The sequence below is a fragment of the Camelus ferus genome, chromosome 8 (assembly GCF_009834535.1).
Source record: "Camelus ferus isolate YT-003-E chromosome 8, BCGSAC_Cfer_1.0, whole genome shotgun sequence".
Classification (NCBI taxonomy): Eukaryota; Metazoa; Chordata; class Mammalia; order Artiodactyla; family Camelidae; genus Camelus; species Camelus ferus.
In genome coordinates this window covers 23760993-23784976 of record NC_045703.1, presented here as the reverse complement: position 1 = coordinate 23784976, position 23984 = coordinate 23760993, and the positions used below count along the sequence as shown (strand labels likewise).

The 23984-nt window shown below is 37.9% G+C and overlaps 1 protein-coding gene across 1 annotated transcript; it reads left to right on the top strand.

The window, feature by feature from the left end:
- Nucleotides 1-3281: 3281 nt before the first annotated feature.
- On the top strand, nucleotides 3282-22361 carry AKIRIN2 (akirin 2). Its single transcript, XM_032484573.1, has 5 exons — nucleotides 3282-4129; nucleotides 18400-18543; nucleotides 20268-20417; nucleotides 21340-21411; nucleotides 21669-22361. Exons 1-5 carry the CDS (start codon nucleotides 3895-3897, stop codon nucleotides 21677-21679), a joined length of 612 nt encoding a protein of 203 aa, XP_032340464.1. The 5' UTR covers nucleotides 3282-3894; the 3' UTR covers nucleotides 21680-22361.
- The last annotated feature ends 1623 nt before the right edge of the window (nucleotides 22362-23984 follow it).

Sequence of the window (23984 nt, the reverse complement as noted above, 5' to 3'; positions counted from 1 at the left end):
GAATTACAATGTTGTATTAGTTTCTGTTGTATAGGAAAGTGATTCAGATATATATATGCATTCTTTTTCATATTCTTTTCCATTATGGTTTACTACAGAATATTAACTATAGTTCCCTGTGCTATACAGTAGGACCTTGTTGTTTATCTATTTTGTATACAGTAGTGTAGATCTGCTAATTCCAAACTCCTAATTTATCCTTCCCCCACACCCTTTCCCCTTTGGTAACCATAAGTAGTCATTTATACTTTTACTGGCTTTAGTCAAAGAATGACTCATCAGAATCAGATCCTGGGGAATATTTTGGGAGCTGTTAGAGAAGTCTCATACCAAGCAGAGACCAGCATCTTGGTAAAGAGTTTGGTTTTCTTCAGAGACTTCAGAGATTGTACAAATCAGAAATACTTGCTGGATTGTCACAAAACAATTCTAAATATTTCAAGCCTTTAAAACTTGTTACAGGCCATTTAGTCACAACAAGAGCAATTCTGATCTGTATAGGTCACTAGAGCCATTATCTGCACTATATATTTAGGTTCATGTGGCCTGATTCAACTTATTAATGTGTTCAATTCTCTTTTCCTCTTGATCAACAAAATAAAAATTCACTTCTAAACTATGTTAATGCTTATAGGCTTTCAAGCATTATTATATTTTTAATTTTAGTCAAATAAATATTTTTTAGAGTTTTTAACTTCTACAATTTTCTTCTACCCTAAAAGGTTGTTGTAATATTTTAGTAGGTATCTATCTTAAGGGACATGTATAATGTGGACTACTGGGAGGATAGGGTGATTTAAAAAATGTTTGAAAAAACATTCAGTTGGTATTTGTTGAAATGCATGGGGTAACCCATTATTGGCAAGGAGATAACACAGCGGTGGGAGAGGCAAATTCATCAACAGAAAAATTACAGTATTACAAAGTGGTGAGGGTAATGATGAAGTTATGCAGATAGATGTTTCTTTTTCTGTGAGTCTAGGAAATGAATTCAGCCTTGACGTGTTAGGGGAAGGCTTCCTATAGGAGGTAATGCCTGGGTTGAGTCTGAAAGTAGTCAGGCCTAAGAGTGTGGAAGAGAACCCTAGTAAAGACACAGAGGTGAAGAGGGAAGAGTTCCCTTGTTCCTCTAAGCTTATGAACATGTTCCTTAGTCACTGGTAGAAGGGGAGGCTGCCCCACCTTGTCACTGTTTAATCCTAACAAAGAGCCTTTTGCAGATAATGCTGTGCAGCGGTGACTGCATGGGCAGTTATTATGACTAAATTGTCAAGTTGGCCAGATATCCCCTGCCACCTTTACATACAACCCTTTCCTCATTTTCCAGGCAGTTCAGTGTAACTCAAATAACCACTACCTCCTTTATTAGTTTCCTGGAGCTGCTGTAACAGAGTGCCACAAACTGGGTGGCTTGAACAATAGAAATTTATTATCTCACAGTCTGGAGACTAGAACTCTGAGATCAAGATGTCAGCAGGGTTGGTTCCTTCTGAGAGCTGTGAGGGAGAATCTGTTCCATGCCTTCCTTCTAGCTTCTGCTTGTTCGCTGCTGGCAATCTTGGGCTTTCTTTGATTTGTAGATGCATCACCTAGATTTCTGCATCTGTGTCCAAATTTCTCCTTTTTATAAGGATACCAGTCATACTGGAGTAGGGGCCCACCCTACTCCAGTATGACCCAGTATGACCTCATCTTAACTAATTATGTCTGAAATGACCTTATTTCCAAATACGGTCACATTCTGAGATACTTGGGATCAGGACTTTAACATATGAATTTTGAGGAGACACAATTCAACTCATAACATTCCTTTTCAGATGTAAGCTCTATAATTTAAGGTTCTATCTTAATTTCAGAAAATGTTTACCAGGAACATAAATGCTTTGTTGCTTGTTTTCCATGGGTTAACCTATAGTTTCCTACTTATTCACATAAAATATGTATATTCTGTTATTTTCACCATATCAGAGATTTCATGGAGTGTTTGGAATTTAGTAAAAATTTACCTATTAGGTGTCACAGTTAAGCTGCTGTTTCATTAAATGCTGATCTTTTTCCAAAGGTATTTCCCAAACAGTATGTTAAAATTAGCACAGCTTAGTTCTTGGCACAAAAAGTGTGATCAGCACTGTTGATCTTTGAGTTCGAAAAGTTCTATAAAACAAGAATAAATATATTAAACTACTGTCCAAAAACAGTATAAAGAATAGTTGACAAAATGATCCAAACATCTTTTACTTACTGAATAAATGACATCAATGAATAAGCATTGAAAGCCAGTATTTGATAATTAAGATCATTTGATAATGTCATTCACATAGACAACTAGTTTTGTATTGGATACCTTCCACAGGCAAAGGACTGATGGCAGTTTTCCCATAAATCACTTTTTTGTTAATGCTGTATTTGATTTTTATTTTAGGTAGTACAACTTTTAGAAAAAAATGTGTTTTCTCTGCTGGCAAAATGGGCCCATTATCTACTCCCTAGATATTTCATTATGTCTTTTGATTTAATTTTTTACTTTTCACAAGATACACACAATTACTTAACAGGGATAGTACAATTTCTAATATCACTCGTTTTTTATCCAAAGCAAAACATTTGGTTCTGTACGTCGTTCAAATCCTATTCATTACAGGGTAAAGCTGGGCTTGCAGAATTTAGTAAGTGGATGCAAGCAGCTACCTGGGAAAAGCAAAGCGTCAAATTCAATCAAGGCTCCTGTAATCTGATACTATCAACTGTTGTTCTCTCTTGCAGTCCTAAACAGGTTCCACAATCTTATTATTTCTTAGCTCCTTGATGTGACAGGTTTCGTTTTTGGCACTCTTAATTACTGAAATTAATCTGTCTTGAACTGTTAGGTTGGCTTAGTTTTCTATTTCCCGGTAGTTAAATCACTGTGGGAGCGGTACCAGGACAACTATGTCCTGAATTTTTAAAGGTTTTTTTAAGCCTGCCTTCCCCACTGGTTGGCTTCCCTTTCTCCCACCCCTTCACAGCCTTTTCTTTTTTCTCTTTCGCTCAGTTCCTTTTACACTCAAGCAGTTGCAGGGGGATTTAAATTCCAATCCGGAACTCTGACTCGCGCGCCTTGAATGACGGGAGTCGTAGTTTTCGTGACTCCTCCCTAACCGCTTTTCACGGCGATTCCGCCTCAGAGTGGAAAACTACAACTCCCAGAACGCATCCGCGAGGCGACCACCCCCCCTGTGCGCACGCGCCTTGAGGCCGCAGGATTTGAATCGGCGGCGTTGTTATTGACGCCATATTGGGGCCGGCGGCGGGTGGAAGAGTCGTACAGTGGAGGGGGAAGCGACTGGACGTGTTTGTTGGAGCTCCTGCTGCCACCACCGCCGCCGCCGCCACCACCACCGCCGCCGCCACCACCACCGCCGCCACCACCACCACCAGCACCACCTTGTAATCCCGCCGCATCGACCGCCGCTCTCTAGCTTCTGACCCTGCCTGGGAGTATTAGGAGCCGCGTTCCAGCCTCACGCCTCCCGGGGCTGGTATCGACTTCTGAAGGAGCCGGTCTCAGAGCAGGAGCGCCTCGGGCGCAGCGCAAAGCTCGAACGGACGGCGGGGGCGGCCGCAGCCTCTCCCGGGGGAGCCGCGCCTGAGGAGGCGGAAGAGCCCCCTGACGCGGCCGGCGTGAGCTGTCGCCACCGCCCCTTTCGCCCTCGCCCCGGCCGGTGCGGACCACTGCCCCTGCCGCGGAGGCAGCGGTGGCGGCGGCTCTCCTCTCCTCACCGGCGCCACGCCACCCGCCTAGCCGCTCCTGAGCCCGTCGGTTAGGCTCTCTTCGCGGCCCCGCTCTCCTCCCCTTCCCTCGCCCTCCCCTCCCGTCACCCGTCCCCGACCCCACCCGAGCCGGCGGCCCCGGCCATGGCGTGCGGAGCCACTCTGAAAAGGACTCTGGATTTCGACCCACTGCTGAGCCCGGCGTCCCCGAAGCGGAGGCGATGTGCGCCATTGTCGGCGCCCACCTCGGCTGCCGCCTCCCCGTCGTCGGCGGCCGCAGCCACCGCCGCCTCCTTCTCGGCCGCAGCCGCCTCGCCGCAGAAGTATCTCCGAATGGAGCCCTCTCCCTTCGGCGACGTCTCCTCCCGCCTCACCACAGGTGGGACTCGGCCCGGCTGCCGCCGGATGGGCGAGAGGTCGGGGGGCGCGGGATGCGGCCGCGGGGTTGGGGGTTCCCGGACTCCTCCCCGACCTTAGCAGAGTCCTCAGGGGACCACATTCCTTTAAATGAGACCCTCCAGCCTCGGAGTCACAATAGAAATGGTCCAATGTCAAGGAGGGCGCGTGGGATGGGGGGGAGTTGAGAGATGGGGTAGGTAGGGGCCGTGCTTTGCCAGGTATTGTGGGGAAGAGGAAGAGCCTTTTCTTTGGGCCGAATGACTGGAATTGAGCGTTTCCGTAGTCTGGAGAGCCCCAGCGGAAATGATCAGAGAGGGTGCTACACGGAAATCTAGGCAGGAGAAGGGTCACACATTTCACCCGAGTCTCGATGGCTGTCTCCTGGAATCGATTGGTGGCAGCTACTAACTCTGGGGCTGGGTGGTTGGAGGCAAGGCAGCAGCCCCTCCTCCAGTTCAGACATGGCTGATTTTAGTACAGAGGGGGTGGGGTGGGGAGGGATGTCACTGAAGCGAGATCTAGGCCTGTCATTAATCACCCACAAGAACGCCACTTTGGCTGAGTCAAGACCTGTTTCCCTAGCAGGGTCAACAACAAAGAAAATTCTCTTCCCGATTACTGTAATATGATCACACTATACGTCTAGACCTTGAGAAATGAACGTTTAATGAAAAGCGAATTGTATTGAAATTCGGGACTGAGTAGTTGCTTTTAGTTGAAAGTGCTTTATTTCAGCTCGGCGAAGTAGGTTGGGAGAACAAGCCTCGGCCTTGAGAATAATAAAGAAATCAACCCAAGATTCCAAGGGACTTCAGACTATTTTTGCTTTTCATCTTGAAACATTTCCTGAAAGTGGCTATGTATGGGGAATTACCTTTTGGCTGCTTAGTACTGCATGTGTATGTCCAGTTTTTCCTGTACTTTGAGAATCCTTGTGTCCCCTTGGCATAGTCTTAGGATAGGCTTTTATGGATTGGTAGTGTAAATGTTTTTGTGTGTGTAGCATGGAAAGGTTTCGTGTGTTGCCTTTGGTAATAGTATGATCCGTAGACAAAGCCTTTTTTCATTGCTTGATTTGATAGAGAAACATTTGTTTCTCTATCGTTTGCTTAAAAAATATGTGGGCAGTATTTACCTCTATTTTGTAACTTCCATTTGGAATTGACTTAGTTTTGTTTTTTCAGGTCAGATTTTAATATCCTTTCTCCAGATATATGGGGAAACCCCCAGATGCCTAGGCTACCATTTTTTGCTGTTGAAACAGTGTCAAGAATGAGCTCCCAGTGATTAACATTATTTTTAGAGTTTGTCTTTTTAGTGAAATGGTATCATTGAAAATTGAAATGATACCATGGAATCTGTACTTAACAACTAATAAGGCCACTTAAAAATAGCTCTAGCTAACCAGCAAGTAAATTTTATTCGAGGCGGGTTAATTAATACAGTTTTAGATTTGGGAGTTAAAGTATATCTCCTTGCTAAAATAGTCTTGAGTATATAAGGTAAGTCACCTAGGGGCTGTATTTGTCCTCAGTTTTAAAGGGAATTAATTCAGAAAGAATTGTGATCCTTTGCAAATTTGTCATTTCATTGATAGAGTCGTAGCACTGGCTAATGCAATTGGCTCCATATTATCTTAAATTTCAGTCAAGTGGACTATAATAGTAAAACAACTGGAATCACTTGGAATTGTTTAAGCCTACTGATTCGAATTCACATTTTCCAAAATATTGCTGTGTCTTCTCTTCTTCAAGGTGTTTTTGACGTCTACCTGAAGTTTAGTCATATCCTGAACTTTAAAATCACACCCTAATTGACATTTATTGAGCCTGCAAAAAAGTTTTTTAGCTATTTCAGCGAATTTTAATATTAACATAAAAAGTTGACTTGAGAAGAGTAGTTATTGTTAAAGTTTTGGATAGCTAAAATTTACTTTTTTAACTATAATTTTGAATGACATTCTACATCTAGTTTAATATAGCCTTGTGTTTACATGTCCAGTTTTGGGCATGCTCCTGTGTGGTTTTTGTAATGATGGTGTCATAATGGGAGCTGCAGTGCTGTGCAGGTATCAAAAGAGCTTCCCAGTTTTCATGTCATCAAACTTGGGAATAATTTTCCAAAGTACCTAATTTTTAGATTCCTATTTTAAAAGTGTTAATTCTTAAACTTTACAAGAGTGAATACCCATATATCCTTAGCAGAAATAAGTAGCTGAGTTTGGAAATGGAAAATGACTTAAACTCACCAGGACTCTGGAAGCGCTTCATTTTCACTTCTGTGAGATCAAATATAATTTAAACAATTTAGAACTAGAGTCCGAAAGTGAATTTTTTTCAGAGCTTGTGTATAATTTACCAATATTTTATCATTGTTCTTCTCTAAATATGTAAATAGTGTCTTCTGATATGTAGCTTAAGTCATGTTGCAGCTTTACTAGTAGTTTTGGGAACTTGGGCATCAGTTTTAAACCCTAGTTTGTTTTTAAGTCATTCCATGAAGATTATTCCAAAGTTTGACTTGATGACTTATTTCAATGTTTTTCAAACTATTGCAACTAATACCAGGAAAAAGGAGAGCTGGCAGATAAAGTTTTATTGAAACACAGCCATGCTCTTTTTTTTTTTTTTTTTTTTAAAGTATTGTCCATGTCTCTTACAGGCTACAGCAGTAGCGTTGAGTAATTGACAAGAGCCTTTATTTTCCCAAAGCTCAGATATTTACTGTCTGGTCCTTTTCAGAACAAGTTCGTCCACCGCTGGTCTAAGATGTTAGCAGTGAGGTTTGTAATAATCCCTGGATTTGGAAAAGGAAAAGTGAATAACTGGAGGTGTGGGGAGAGGGGAACCATTGGTTGTGGTTGGGAAAATGAATGCCTCTAATAGCTTTATCAGTACTCATCCAGTTGGTAAGTTAGTTGAAAACAGATTCAAAGTGTTCTATTCTTCTCAATTGGCTTTTGAAACCTCTCTGAATACTATAATTTAGCCAAAAGATTGTCATCACATGCCCAAGAACAAAATTATTTTAATAAAACCAAAATATTATCCAACATTACAAGAGTGTCAAATCCAACACATTGTTTTTCATGATTGTATAGTGAATGAATGAATGGCTGGATGAAAAAAATCCTTCTATGGACTCGAACCTGTTTGTGAGTTTGATAGGTATTTTTATACATTTTTTTGACTTGTTTCCATTGCTCTAGCCTGCCTTAGGAACTGAGTTGGATGAAGAGTTAAATTCCTTTGTAAAAACTCATTGTATTTGCTGGAAGCTTGCCATTAAGAATGGAAATTGCAGCTTGTGAATGGGGAAGGGTTTACAGGAACTTAGATTGTTCTGTAGACATTGATGCATGCCTGCAAATGGAGACACCAGCTGGCTTAAATGAAGTATAAATGGTTCTAGGCAAACAAATGAGATATCTGTTGGAGGAGACAGCATTTCCCTTCAGATGTCATTTATATTGAGCCAGAAGTGTTTTTAATACTTTGTGGTTATTTAGACAGCTGTTAAGTTGCTTCTAGTTTCTCAGTGGATTTGGCAAATAAACTGTTTTTAATGGTCTTTTGTACTTTGGATTTTAAACCTGATATTTTATTTAGGAATGCGTATGTAGCTGCAGTTATTTCATAGTTCTGTGAATTATGCATTTAAGAGTCCTGTAAGTTTATAGCCATTAAAAGCGGGGTGCAGTTGTATTCATTATTGAGCTATTTTGTTTTGAAAGTAGAAAAATTATACTTATCTTGAGCACAGAAACACATAGGGTAAACATGGGTAGTTCAGAGGAGAGATTTATTAGTTCTTCTTTAGGTGAAAATGCTCCTAGCTACCATAGTTGCCACAAAGACAGAATCTGAGATGTAAAGAAGAATAATAAATTTCTTCAGTTCTTGAATGGCTTTATAGAAAAAAGCATATACTGTGTATTATATTACCCAGATACATCTTTCCCAAGTGTTTAGACAGACCTAGGATGACACAGTGATAGAAACGCTTTTGTTTTGAAAGGTTGAGAATAAGGGAGTAATTGGAAGGGCCCAGTTTTGTGTATTTTTCCTCTTTGAAAAGAAACTTGATTTTCTTTCCACTTGAAGAGGGATGCATAATGATAGCATGGGTTAAGTTTGAACCTCTTGGATAGTTGGTCCATGAAACTAGATAATGAATGGTATTGGGTTTGGGCATTTTCAAATACCCATAACTGATTTAATCATCAGTTTATGGTCTTTGTGGTCTTTGCATTAACACTGTACAAGTACTGTTGACTCACAGAATGTTCTCTATGCATATGTGAAACCACAGTATTTCTTGCTTTTGAGAAGACTGCCTACTTTCAGAAAAGTATGCAGGGTGGAATACTTGTTCCAGCTTATATGAACCAGTCTGACATCTGCGATGGTAAAGAGGTCTTCACAAATAAATTTAAGAGATTCATCCTCAGTTTTACTGCTGAATATAAGTGTTCTAGAACTCAGCTTACCAGTAATTCTCAACTTTATAAACACACCTGCGAAATGTGATCCTTTAGTAGCAGTCTGGGAGCAAAGACTGTTAGTTAAAAGAAACGCCCCCTGGATTTTGTGAGGTAGGACATATGGGACTTATACTGTTCGAAAATAACCCCAAAAGTATTCTTATCTGCCATACCTTACCTCTTAGTTAATGTCTTACCTACCATAACGTTTTAAAATATTTATTGAATGTATTTCTTGAGTTAATCAAGCCTTGACGTCTTCCAAGATTCTTAGAAACTTAGGAAGTTTAAGGGAAAAAATGTAATTTCAGTTCCACTCCTTCTATACCAGTTTTTCTTTTGAGACTCTTTTGTAACAATAAAGCCACAATATATGACAACATGTTTTTTTAATTATGATTCAAACAAATGAGTAGTACAAGAAATACAGGATTTATTTAGTTTAAGACTTTGAACAATACTTTTTTGAGGTGTTTGAAGTATATATACTTCTCAGTATTCCCTCATCTTTTGGGATGATAATGATAAACATGGTTATGTGCATTACAGTATTTGAAATAGCCCCAATTATCAGGATTTTTATTGTTTTCAGAGGTTTGCTGGTTTGAAGGATTATATTTTAAAAGATTTTACATGATTTTGATATTTATTTTGGGCCTTTTGATTATAATTTTTGCCTTATGCCAGATTGTGTAATCTTTGTTGTGATGGTAGGTTTTCTTGGGTAGTGGTAGTGGTAGTGGTTTTTATCCTTCCAGCACTAGAAAAACAGCTCATAATATGCTTGCAGTTTTGTCTTGGAGAAACTTTTCTTCATCCCTTTAAAAATGTAAGTCATTAATTTTTGTCTGTCACAAATGCAAATAGGCAGATCATCCTGAAATGTATTAGTGCTTTGCAATATTTTGATTTTATTAAAATTGTGATATTTCCAGTAATACAATTTTTGAATTTGACTAAATTTTTAATTTCTATGTCTATTCAGGTACCTCCATTTTCTCAGCCTTATTTAAAAATGTAAATACTTCCTGTAGAAGTCACTTGTTCAAGCTTATATGAACCTCATTTGATTTCCAGATTCTATGCTGGATAGGCAAAGAAAAGACAAGGTCTCTTCAGGGACTGGTAGAGCTTTCACTGCTGATACTTCATAAAGCCAGCTAAACTTGAATAAAAACACTGTAAACTTTATGCTTTACCAGTATACCTATTTTAATTCCTTGTGGACATTTGTCCACATGAGCATTATTTTCACCTTTGGCAGCCTGACTATTGAAATTGGTTTATTGATTAAATCACACTTTTACTACTTTGGAAGCTTATTGGCTGAAATTGTTTTAATCTTGATGTACATTCTTAACTTTGGTTTAGCATTTATTTTCATTTCCATTAATGTTAATTCTTAGAAAACTCCCTCCAAAGATCAAACTAAAGTGGGGAGTTTCGAGGGAGAGACCTGGAAGAGTTGATTTTCTTTTTTTTTTTTCCTCCCTTTTTTTCTCTTTTCTTTTCTTTTCTTTCTTCCTTTTTTTTTTTTTTTTTTATTAAAGGTAATACTTTTGAACTGATGTGGCAACTGAAGAATACAACGTGGAGTGGAATTTGAAAGATTGTAGAAAGCCAACTTTTCAAACATTACTTTCCTTGAACTTTGCCTTTTGTTACAGAAGATTGCATTGTTCCTAATGCTGATATATAATTCTCTGGAAGAAAATCTTTTCTAAGCAGTATAATTGGTTAAAAGTATAGAAGGTTTTGGGTAATTGTGACAGAACAGGGGAACCTGATTTATGCATGGCCCAGGGTGAAATTGTACATTATCAGAGGGCTGGCATTGTAATCAGTCCTGTGTGTTTGGTAATGCTGACCTACCAATTTAGAATGATCCTTACTTCTGAAACACTAGTAAAACATTACAGTTGTTAAAATGCCTATCCTAAGAGGTGGCAATTTAGAGACTCTTGAAGCATCCCTTACGTAAATACCTGAATGTAACATGACAATTTCTTAGAATTATTCTGTTAAAGCCAGTGATGGCATTTCCAGGGCTCCAGGTAAATGAGAATTATGCTCCATTTTGGTCACCACCTTAATAGTTACAGAATTTGACATCTCAGTATATGAAGTATTAATAACATGGCAGTGGATCCCTCTATTCTGTCTGACATCTTGTTTCTTAAAAATTAGCTCTCCTCATTGTGATTTATTTTAACTTTAGGTACTTTTAGAATATTGGCTAGGTGTAGTAATAAAATACTGGAGAGGGTAGTAGGTGTTAAGAACGTAGACCCTGAGATCAGGTGTGGCTTTGCCGTGTTTCAGCTGTGTGCACTTTAAGAAGACATTGAAGCAAGCCTTATTTCCTCATCTATAAAATTATGCACGTGGTAATAGTCATATCTGCCTCCTAGGGATGTTGTGAGAATTAAGAGCATTTTCTGTCCCTGAGTGCTGGAAATAGTTACAATAGGGCAACCTCAAATGGAACTTTCTATTCTGTCCAGCAATCCTGCCATTTTTCAGTGAGTAACCAACCTTGCCTTCTACTTCACAAAGATAGAGGGCATCAAACAGCAGCTTCATTTTTCCCAGTACCAACACTACCAACATTTGTGCCTGTTCTCTTTTTTTCCATTAAGGTTGAGGAAGATTAAATGAGATAATTAAAACCTAACAGTGAGGGAAGGATCCCACTTCTCTCCAAAGGAACCTTATCCTGTGATTACTTTTCTCTCTCAACCAGATGCTCTTTGCTTTTGGTTTTAAATATTGTCAAGCCTCCCATTATAAAGTAAATAAAACATACTCATTTTCCTCCAGCAGTCATCCAGATTCCTTCACTTTGAAACTAAAGAGCTTTGATATAGTCTGTTTGCTTCCATTTCTTCGATTCTAAATGTACTCCTAGTATTTGTACCTCAGACAGCTCTTGTCAAGTCAGCGGTGACTTCCATGGCACACAGTCAGTCCTCATCTTCTTTGACCTTTCTTACAACATTCACATTGCTGACACCCCCTTCTTGTTGAAATACTTTTTAAAAAAACCTATGACAGCATTGTTTTCTTCCACTTCTCCAGCTGCTCTGTGTTTATCTGGCCATTAAACTTAGGAGTTCTTTAGTTCTAAGTTCAGCTCCATTCCTGTCTAGCTTAATAGCCCCCAAAGCAATCCTATCTGCATGCTCCTGACATCCCTTTTCACTTACAGGTGGACTTTCTAAGTTACATCTTTAGTTCAGACCATTCCTCTCAGTTCTGGCCATGAGAAATTTGTATTTTTTATTGTCATATCCTTCCAGTAACCTTTCTTCTCCCCAGAAGTCAGTATTTTTGTGAAATCATTAACTTTTTCAGTATTCACAATGAATTTACAAAATATATGAGATAAACCAAAGATGTCTGTAGGTTTCCAGTCAGTGCCTTCTGGTGTGAGAAAGAGTCTTAACTTAATTGCTCTTTTAAAGCAGACAAAATTGAAAAGCAAATGTGTTTGTTCACTATCAATCAATAATGAACATAAAATTCATATAAATGAATCAATCTATGTGCTACTGTCACGTAATGAATCTCCCTGAGTAGGTCCAATCAAATTTAAATTGATTTGCAGAATATTTTCCTGCCAGGGATGTCTCACTTAGAAATACAAAAGCCATGTAGGTGAGGGTGGCAAAATGATTTAGATCACCTTGAGTATTTTTGTACTTGCAATAATCTCTGCTGTTAACTGCTTTCCTTCTCTTCCCCTTTATTCCCGGCATGTCCAATAATAAATACACCAACCACTTTTCTTTTTAATTGCCAAAGTAGAGGAGTTATTATTTTAAGCAGAGGATAGAAACTTAAATGGCCATAGTTCCAGGCAAGTAGTAAAAAATGAGTGAAGTAAATTAGGTGGGGACTTGTAAATTCCGATCCTGGTCCTGACTTGCTACATCACCTGGAAATTCATTTGAAATGCTTAATCTCAGGCTCCATCCCTTTTGGTCTGCATTTTAACAAAATCCCCAGGTGATTTGTGCGTGCATTAAAGTTTTAGAAGTACTTGAGAATTTAAGCCCAAAAGGCAGCAGCCACTCTTCAGCTGAATTTTGCCACATGGTCCAACTCCCCCCTCACCACTCCCCACCATAAGTAGCCAGAAATCTTTTAATGTAAAATCACCCAACTTTTAAATGTTGGCCACAAATTCACACTTGTTTTTGAAAGGAAAATATTCAGGCCAGACATGCCTTTGGGCTCCATTTAGCCCATGAATCATCAGTGTGCAACCCCTGGTTTCCAGGTATGCTGTATCAGTATTTTTGTGTGTATGTGTTTTTCGGGTGCCCTAATAAGTTGTTACAAGAGACAGATTTGATCTTTAGCTTGATTGTGCTGCCTTACAGCCCTCTTGAAGGAGTCTGCTCTCTGTCCTTCCAAACCTTGCCTTGGCATTAGATGTTTTCTGTAGCTTGCATATTGGGTTTTAGATTTTGCATGGTTTAATTTCCCCCTTTCTTTTCACCATTTACTGCTTTTTTTGGTTCTTATTTCTTTGTATTTTCCTAGCTTATAAGCTATTTGAGAAGATACTGGCAGATAGTAAAGAAGTAAACAACAGAAGCAACATGGTTTACATATATCCCTTTAGAATCTAGTGTAATATAAAATAGATGTATGAAACTTTTGGATATCAGGGAGGAGCCACCTGCTGATTTCAGCATTCTTGGTTTGGACTCCTTGCATTATTGCAGTTGATTTGTAGCTTAGACCTGAAGGGTTTTAACAAGTTGAAACATTTATTTCAAATAAGTAATCATTGGCTATTACAGCACCAGTGAAATAACAGAATCTGGGCTGTAGCGATTATTCTTCCTCTTGTAGGAGATAAATGAATGCCTACTATACAGTAAAATATTATATAACATAAATTTAGAATCTAGCCAGTTGCTTTTAAAGTACTGTAGCCAGTACTCTCGTGTTTAGACGTGTGTGCAGCTATCTTATGGTTATTAGGATTCATGCTAATCCAAATAGAAGTTAAAGCTGTGGACATAACTGGACAATCTTGGGTTAAAATTTGATTCCAAGTTCCTTTGACATAGCAGTAATTTTAAAGTAAATTTAAAATGGCATCACCTCATTCTTTTTAGTTAGATATCTCTTGGCTGGATACGAACATTGTCCTTAAGGTTCCCTCAAGGAGTCCATAGAATTATTTTAGTTTCTGATCAGAAGGTCTGGCAGAATAGTTGAATTACAGTGATGGGTCTCCAGAGCAACAATTAATTGTGTGCATTTTAATTTATAAAGTAGACATGGCAGTGTCTAGTATGTAGTTCAGAGCTCTAGATTTGGTCTGTTATTTTATTTGGAACAGTTTCAGTTTTAGGTCTTAATAGCTACTGCGGGTTTTCTATACTTAATTGTGTACAGGTCTTCCATTTAATTTGTGTTCTTCCCTAGAACTGACAGATTTTCAGGATTTATTTTTAATCCTCTTGTTTGAGCTGTTTAGATGAACATCTGTCTTGTTTTTTTCAAAGATACTCCATAGAGAAATTAGCATGTAAGGTGATAACAAAAGGGTCTTACACACCTAAACTTAAAAGTATTCATGAAACCTTAATGTTTGATCTAGTAGTTATGTCAGGAGGAAAACAGTAAGTCCATACAGGTCTGGAGCAAAAGTTTAGTTTCCCATATTACAGATTTTTAGACATCTTAATGGACTCTAGAAGGACCCTGCTCCCCTCCCCCCCCCATTTTGTGGTTCTCCTTTAAACACATTTTTAGTTGCTTCTAATTCCTTTTCCCTTTGCCTGCAGTCCCATCTTGTTGCTGTTTCTCTTATTATCATCAACTGTTATTTTTTTATGCCATCAACTGCTTTTTCCTGTTTATATTGTTGACCTTGTTCTTTGTGTCCAGGGTTTTTAAAGTAATCATTGGCAACTAAGAGTTGTAAAACAGGCTTTATTTCTCAGTCCAGGCCTTTCCACATTTACCTAGGGTTTTAAATATTCCAAAGGAGTAAGTGCTGGCTCATTGATAATCTGCCTATTATGGAAAAGAATTTTATTAGCAATATCAATGGTATTAACTAGATTTGGGAATGAAAGTGCCATTAGCCATAAATTTGCTAATACTGACTTTCACTTAACCTAGTACAGTGCAAGGAAGTCTTAGTAGTATTTTATAGTTGACCCTTGAACAATGTGGGTTTGAACTACGCAGGGGCACTTACATGTGGATTTTTTCAGTAGTAAATACTATAGTATTACATGATCCAAAGTTGGTTAAATCCAAGGATGTGGAACCACAGATGTGGAGGAACTGTGCCTGAGATATGGAGACCAACTACAAGTTACGTGGATTTTGACTGTGGGAAAGGAGTCTGTGTCCCAAGCCCACACATTGTTCAAGGATTAACTGTATAGTAAAAGGGTGATGTAGTTTATTAAGAATTTTGAAAAGGGATCTACCACAACCATTTGTAGTATACACTGTCATGAAGATAACTACATGTTTTGCTCTTAAGTGATTTCCTGCAAATTTAATCTGTGCTTCATAAGCCAAATATGAAGCCTGTGTGATTAAAAGTGGAATGTGCAGCTGATGTTAGTGAACCTTTATTTGACTTTCTTTAATAGACCAGTATATTTTGTTGGCAGCATAATATCAGATGTTACATGTACTTGGAGTAAGATGTCACTTTTTAGTTTGATAAGAGCTGGCTAGATTTAAGTAGCTTAAGACCAAGAAGACGTACGTACTTTATTGATGTATGGAGGCCTTTATCCAGCTGGTATGGAAGCAGCTTAAGTCAGCCAAGTATGTAGGCTGAGCTAGAAATGTGAACTGTGGATTATTGAATCTGGGAGATTTCTTGGTTATCAGCTTCAAAATTGCACAGATAAACTGAGCTTGAGGCTTGCACTTAGCTGTTTGCTACTTTGAGCTGCTGAGATTTTGATCAAGTTAAATTGGATCATTCACTGCATAACACTGTTGATCACGTTGCCAGTATTAGACCATTTGAGGGCATAGTGAGGCTTAGATGACATAGTTGTATCATTAGATGCGAAAAACGGGGCAGGCAGTAGCATTCAAAATTCTTCAGTTCTTTAACTGACGATATCAGGTGTTGGCATAGATGTGTCAGCAGAAAGATGTGTCTCAATGCAAAATGTACAGTTACTCTGGAAAATGGTTTGGCAGTTTTGTACAGAATAAAGCCACATACTTACCATATAATCAGGCCATCTAGTTCCGCTCCTGGGTATTCAAGAGAAATGAAAATGTGTCCACCTGCACAGACTTGTACTTGAATATTTGTTATAGCCGCCCTCACTGGAAATAATCTAGATGTCCACTAAAAGTGAATAAATTGTGGTGTATACTATATATACACAATGGAATACTAACTCATTAATAAAAAAAGAAGGAATTACTGGTTGATGCAACATCATGTATGAAACTCAAAAGCATTTTCTGAGTGAAACAAGACACAAAAAATCTACATTCTTTATGATTCATTTAATGCAGTTTTAGAAAAGGTAAAACTACATAATGACAGTGGATGGATGAGTAGTGGTGGTGGTAAAGGGGGTGAATAGGAGTATGAGAGAACTTTTGGGGGTGATAAAAATTCATTATTGTGGCTGTGATAGTTCCAAGACTGTATGTATGCACTTGTCAGAACTCATCAAACTGTACCTTTAAATTGGTGAATTCATTTGTAAATTATGCCAGAAAATTCCTTAGCTTGTAATGATGTCTCTTAAATATTAGATGGTATGGAGATTTACAGAGCTTCATTTTAAGAAGTTTTACTGTATCTTAATCTTAGGCAAGATCTTGTTTGAGACTGTCAGATAAATAAGAGTTCTCTACAGCTGTTCTTTGGTACATCTTAGTTGTGCTTTGGTTGATTTTGTGAAGCAAAAGGAAGAATTATCTGAGAACAGCTGTGTGGTGATCAAAGACTAAGTCACACAAAAGAGGTCAAGGTCACGTTACTTTGTGCAAGCATATTTGAAGTCTTTGGTTGTGAATAAACTTCAGGATGCTTTGGCACTTTTGATCAGGATGATGGTAGCTTTGAACAAAAAAATGATAAATGAGTGAAGCTTGCTATGAGATCAAACATCATTACTTTTAAAACTTTTTAGAATACTGCTACTGAAAGAGTTCCGTTATTTAAAAAATAAGGATATGTGTGCCTGACCTGGTTGGTATAAGATGCTGCACTAGTTTTATTGGACACCTCTGAAATCTTAGGAAGCCCATCTCTATCAGTGTGCTTAACTGTACAGTAGACAGCCATTTTATTTCACACTGGTAACTTTGTTTTTAAATTACAGTTTCAAATAAATGAAAAGAGCTGAAAATGACCATGTTTAATATAAACAAATGAAACATATGTATACGTTTATATATTTATAAAAACATATACATATATGTAGCATTCTGAAAAATGTTAAATACGGCTAAAGGACTGCTCACACAACCATCCTGAGGTTAATTATTCCAGTGTTTGATTTTGTAACTGCACATTCATATATTTGTAAAACAGATTTGTTTGCACACAAAATTTACATAAAGGAATCTTCACTAGATATATCCTTTACAACTTTTTTCAAAATTGATTTTGTTATAGTAATGAAACTGGCATAATCTAAATGTTTAAGAGACTGATAGATGCCCCCTCAGAGTCTCTTTCTCAAAAGCCCTCAAAGTTCATCTTGTATAAATCTTTAGCCTTCAGTTGAGTTTCAGTTCATTTTTAAATTGCATCATTGTAGAATTGTTAAAGTTATACTCCATTATATTTATGATTCATTTTATTGCCTGTTGCCACCTTAACTTAATTTTTGTTTAATTTTGCTTTGGATTGGGCTTAATAAACTTCTTGGGATATAGCTTCACATGGATAACCTATTAATTTAGGAGCTGTGGTAGTGGTGAGAAAGTCTGTTTGGAAGGGAGTGGAAATCTAAGGGATTTTCTGAAGAGGCTAAATGGTAACTATTTTGAATTAGGAATCTTCTAAAATGGATCATACTGGCCTAAACGGTATGTTGGATAGTTTGATATATTTCGATGGTTGTGGTTGAAAATAATGGGACTGTGGTATAGTGATTCTTAAACTTACTATCTGTTACATACCAGTCACATTACATGGGTTTTTACCCTCAAGATTCAGAACACTTTGCTGTTAATGCTGTTATATTCATAGGTTCTGTTGAGCTTACTATTAATGGCCACGGCCATTTAATGTATGATGATTTTTTACTTTGCATCTACTCTGTCATTATTGCTGACCTACTACTGTCATCTCTCACTGGTATGTGCACGTATTTACATAGTTCTCCCTGCTTCTAATTATTTATGGTCTTGGGAAAAGCCTGTTAAATAGTTTCGTGTGTGATGAATAAATGACCTTTGAATTGGGTACTCTTAAGAATCTGAGTAAAAAATGTGTTTCAGTTCACAGACTCCCTTCCTTATCTTTATGTTGAATGAAAAACTTAGTTTGTGCTAATCAGCGCTCAGAAAGAATGGTATTGTGGAGTAGCTGAATTCCAGGTGGTGTGTATGTGCTATTTCTGAATCAGTGTCCCCACTGTGCTGAAACCAACTCCTCCCAGACGTACGTTTTCTAGCTATTTGAAGAGAGTATTTTTGGTAGATTGGTTCTACTAAATAATTGTTGGAAACCCAACCTAATTTTGTTTTTTAACTTGAAAGTTTTATCTTGCCAAATTTTGACTTTTTTCTTTTAGAACAAATTCTGTACAACATAAAGCAAGAGTATAAGCGTATGCAGAAGAGAAGACATTTAGAAACTAGTTTCCAACAGACAGATCCATGTTGTACTTCTGATGCACAGCCACATGCATTTCTCCTCAGCGGACCAGCTTCACCAGGTAATGATAAACTTAATAGGTGAAAGGAAATGTTTCCTAGCACGGGAAAAGTAATCCAAGTTGCCTTTAGTCATTCAAGCTCCTGTTTCTCCCCTTGATTTTTAAAAAACATACAAGTAATGCCGATCTTTTAAAAATAGGATACGAAATAAGTAGTCGCCACCTGGATTCCCGTGACTCAAAGACAACCACCTGTATATTATATCCCCTAAGTGGATGTCCCCATAAGTGCTATGATTTGTAGCCTCCATTAAAAACATATACATATATATAGCCACATGCTTCTCTATTAGGTATAGATGCACCTTGCATGGCTGAATACTATGCCATTTTATGGATTTCCCAGAATCATTTAATTATTAATGATAGTCTCAGAATTTCTGCTATTACATTATTTACAAAAATATCCCTGAGCATATACTCACACACTTGTCTTTTAGGATAGATTCCTAAGTGTGGATTATTTTGATCCTGTATCTGTTTTTACCTACCTTTGGTTGGAGAGAATAGTTTGTAAATACATATTTTTTTTTCCTTAAGGTATAAAAAAGAGGGCTATTTGAAGTGAAGTAAAACTTCTTACTGAAGAAGAGCCATCAAAAGTGGCTCTTGCCTTCAGTAAAGTTCTCAGCTAAACAGTTCTCGTGACAGTAGTTGCCTGCCTGCCTTCCCCTCCCCTCCCAACAGGGATAGGAAAACTGGGCAGGATAACAAAACATTTCAAAGGCTATAAACCAGTCAGATAAAATTAGGAAATGTGAAATTGTTCAAAACTAAATTCTGCAGTACTGCTGATTTGGAGGGCCAAGTATAGGAAGTGAAACTTGGGAAGGGGGGTGAGGGTAGAGACCGTATCAGCAGGAAGGCAAGCTCATCATCATTTGTCAGTTTACTTTGTACAACCTCAGTTAACTGGCAGCTAACAAAGCAAATTTGAAAGTAAATAAAGACAGCCTTAGTTCAGTAGCTGTGGGCTAACATTGGTATACTTTATTCTTACCTAGCAGAATACAGTTACGGCTTGTCGATAGACACAGTTCAAACATTAGTTAACTGGTCCCAGCCATGCACTGCATGAGGTTACAAGGAGCAAGTAAAAAAAGGAACTGGAGCAGATAGATGAACAGAGCTGGACAAACAATTGATAGCAAATCTGTTATAGGATGCAGCAGTGTTATCATGGATGGCATCATAATCCTGAGTTCTCAGAAAGATAAATTTCAGATGTTATTTTCAAGAACAGAATGATGTTTTTGGGAAATCAAAGTGCCTTAAGTAACACGCATTCTAAAGAAATCTTTTATATCATGTATTACGTATCACTAAGTGGCTATTACATAATCTTTAAGGAGGCTGAACCATAAAATTTAACGCTGAATATTAGGACTATGTTCTCAGTATTTCTTTTTACAGAGTCTGTCCTAGCTAGTATCATTAATTTAAAAATAAAACTTCTGTTAAGTTTTGTTTGTATCTTGTTCTCTCCACTCACCTTCAGACTTTTCCCCCTGTATGATTGCCTGCATCTTGCTGTGTTTTCCCAAAATCATAAGCTGATAGGATTAAACCTGTTTTAAGACTACTTGGGAAATACTGTGCTAAAAACTGATACAGAAAATGCTTTTATATGAGCGTTGAAAAGATTCAGATAAAACATCAGTTAGATGATGCTTTCTGTGATAGCTCTAAATCTGGTGTTTTGTTGTTGTTCATGTTGTGCATAGGGACTCCATCAGCAGCATCCTCACCATTAAAAAAAGAACAGCCCTTATTCACTCTACGGCAGGTTGGGATGATCTGTGAGCGTTTATTGAAAGAACGTGAAGAGAAAGTTCGAGAAGAGTATGAAGAAATATTGAACACAAAACTTGCAGGTACGAGATGAGTTCTAGAGTCAGAAACCCAAGCTAAGAAATGCATTCTTTCCCATGTACACTTCATGTCAGTTAGATTTCTCTTTCTATACACTGGTGTAGGGTATTTTCTGAGAAGTTGAGAATTTCCTTAGTGACCTTTAATAGCATTTGTTAGCCATGTAGATCAGCAGCAGTATTAGGGACCTGGATTTTTCTTTTGATACACCCTGTGCTTGACTTTGTTTACCTCAATTTGGTTGTGGGTTTTTTGACTTTGTCTTGTTCACGATAACTTCACCACCAGTCTGGACACATGAACTAATCTAGGTGGCACTGTGTACATAATTTTTTCCCCATAAAATTTGATAATTTAAGTGCAATAAATAAAACTTACTATGGATGGTAACTTAATCAGTCCCCCTCCCCCCGATTTTTAAGCCATAGATTTTGCTGGATATTGATATTGTAAGCTTCTTGTTAAATCAGGATGCTAATAGACATGAGAGAATTTGCTTAGTTACATAACATCTTTTTCTGTGGCATCTGATTAGGTTACGGGTAATATTTTTGGACATATCATATATTTTGTTATGCTTTTGTTGTCCTACTTTGTCACTGCAGTAAGTTGCCATTCATAGACCACTTACAATAAACTTTCAGAGAAAGATCTCTTTTTATTTCAAGACTTTTATTTTTAATACATTAAGCCCTACCCAGCCTATACATGATGTTGTGTGATATGAACTAATGTAGGTTTCCTGACTAAGCTCTGTGCTCTTTCCATCTGATATGCTATTACTGAGGTTATATATCTGATTAAGTGCTAACTTAGAATTTTTATATATATATATATATGAGTTTTCAGTTTCTCTGGCTGTAATATATTAGAGAATGGGGCATTTTTTCAAAACATGTAATTCACATGTACCTTTATTTATAGAACAATATGATGCATTTGTGAAGTTTACGCATGATCAAATAATGCGACGATATGGAGAACAGCCTGCTAGTTGTAAGTATTTCATTTTTGAGCTGAAGATGAGACAGTCTTTTAAGGAGAAGACACTTACTATAATTATCTTCACACCCAAGAAGAGAATTTAACAGAAAATCATGGAGCAAATGTTTGGAGGAAACAGGCAGCAAAACTTCACTGAGGCTTACTTCTGGTTACTTAATACCTAGGGCAATATATTAGGGATGAGGATCCGGCATGTACTTAAATTCTGACCTGGACTTTGCACTAATTTCCCTTTTCTCTCCCTTTAGATGTTTCATGAATCACGTTTTCTGCATTTATGGGCTGCCTCGTTCCTTGTTGAGTTGTTGCAAGAGGTCCCAATTATGACATGCAGCAATGCCAATACCCCCCTGTGAATACAGGTTATTTCAAGCTTTCGTCAGTGGCAACCACTCTTAGGCAGCAACCGGTTTTGGAAACTTCCCTGATGTCAGTGCCACCCGGATGTGGACTTTTGCTACTTGTATTAATGCCAGTGGCCTCATTTGCTGTATCATTACAATTTGGCTTCTTATATTAATGTCTGAAAAGGATTAAAGCTGGTATTCTAAGAACGTGCCCTTCACCGGTTGTGTAAATAAAACTGTAGAATGACACTTCAGATGAAGTTAGTGTGATTTTAATTGTGCACTACAACCAAGCTGTAACCAGTTATTAATAATTTAGAATGTTAATTCCAGGACATTTTTAAGCAAATAGCCTACAGTGCTTCCTGTGAAATAGTGGAGGAGGAGGGCATTTCTGTATTCCAGGACTTCTTGGGGTTGTCCAGAATGGGTTTATATGATTTCCTTTTTTTTTTTTTTTTTGGTAGTTTTTATTTATTCTATCAGTCTTTTTAACAAGTGTTTATTGCTGCATTTTTTTCCCCCAGTGTATCATTGTTTTACTGCCCTTGTAGTACTGGAATTTAGTTGGAAGAATAAAACATTTACTTCTAATCTGCTTGTTTTTAATGTACAGGTGGGTAGTATTTGAATAAAGCCAGTGTTTTAAATGTAAGCATCTTCCAGGAATCACTGAAGTTAATTTTCTGATAAGATTTCAAAATCAGTCTTTTAACATACCAAATAACCTAAGATTTGAAGCATCTTCCAGGAATCACTGAAGTTAATTTTCTGATAAGATTTCAAAATCAGTCTTTTAACATACCAAATAACCTAAGATTTGAGTGCTATTTTCAAAAACTGAGTTCTAACTCCAAATTGTTTCTCTTCTGACTGACTGCATGATAGGATGTTAAATAATAAGTCAGTTTTAAATAGCTATAGAGTTTTTGCCTCAACCAGTAGAATCCAGGTTTTGTTATTTTTTTTAAGACAATATATGAAAGCATGATTCAGTACATTTAACTCCTCTCCACACACGCTTTCTTTCCAAACACAGCTTTTCTATAATGAAGCGAGCAAAAACCACTTTGGCATAATTAAGTTATAAATACACTGGAACATTTATAATTGACCTAATTAGTGGAAGACAGAAAAAGGATTCTCCACCCCCCCCTTTTTAACTGTGGTGATTATATTTCACCAATTCTTTGTCTGAAACAAGGCCAAGAGGTGGTATAGGGCTTTCACAAAGCCTCAGGTAATTCATGTGCCCATTAAGTGTTTTAGACACAGGGATAGTGCAGGGTGGCCACAAACAAAGTGGATGTAATTCTGCCCGGTTTTAATGGACAATACAGACAACCTCAGCATTACTGACAGTTTGGGCCAAGGCTGTCGTGTGCACTATAGGCTGTTTAGCAGCATCTCTGGCCTCTACCACTAGATGCCAGTAGCATCTCCCCCAGTGATGACAACCAAAAATGTGCCTCTAGATACTGTCAAGTGTCTGGGGTCGGGGAAGGAAACAGTCCCCAGCCGAGAACCACTGGTAGGGTGGGCTAGCGTTTTAGAATGCAAGCAGTACATTAAAATGTGGAGGAGTAGGGGTAGAGTGAATGCAAATTGTTCTCTCTTCTTAAACCCTAAAATGTTGAACATTCTTTTAAGTAATAAGAGTGTGTGAATTTTCATGTAGATTTAAGTTTATAAAAGAGCGGTTTTTATACCTGGAGGGCAAGAGAAAAGGAAAATCAGTGCTGGCAATCGGAATGGAGCCACAAGTAATAAATGTTTTAGTTAATAAATTCTGGACTTCACTTTGATCAATAAAATTTCCCCCACAGCCAAATTTATGCATATCACCTTACCCAAAAGATGTCCTAGCTGATCTGCTGCTTACTGACTTCAAATAATGTGTGAGGTAGTTTCAGAAGGTAAAAAGTGTGGGCAACTTCTTGAAATTAGTTGTAATCAGATGGACCCAGTAGGTGGTGATTAGTCCAAATACCAGCCACACTTTGAGCTCCCAAAGATCCCTGAAATTGCTTCCAGTAAGCACCTACAGAATTTAGTGCTAACAGTCATCTTACTCTTTTTATAGTAAAAAGCAGTGCGGGTGTAGTGCTGTGCCTCGGTTACTGTAATGTGTTCAGTAAATCACTATTAACAAGAGCATCACTAGGTGTGATTCTCTGTTAAAACAGACACAGGCAATCTGGAAAAAGAGAGGGTTTA

Coding starts and splice junctions, on each gene's coding strand:
- AKIRIN2 (XM_032484573.1), top strand. CDS start 3,895: ATGGCGTGCGGAGCCACTCTGAAAAGGACTCTGGATTTCGACCCACTG. Junction 4,130..18,399: donor CTCCTCCCGCCTCACCACAG/GTGGGACTCGGC, acceptor TTTTTCTTTTAG/AACAAATTCTGTACAACATA. Junction 20,418..21,339: donor ATTGAACACAAAACTTGCAG/GTACGAGATGAG, acceptor CTTTATTTATAG/AACAATATGATGCATTTGTG.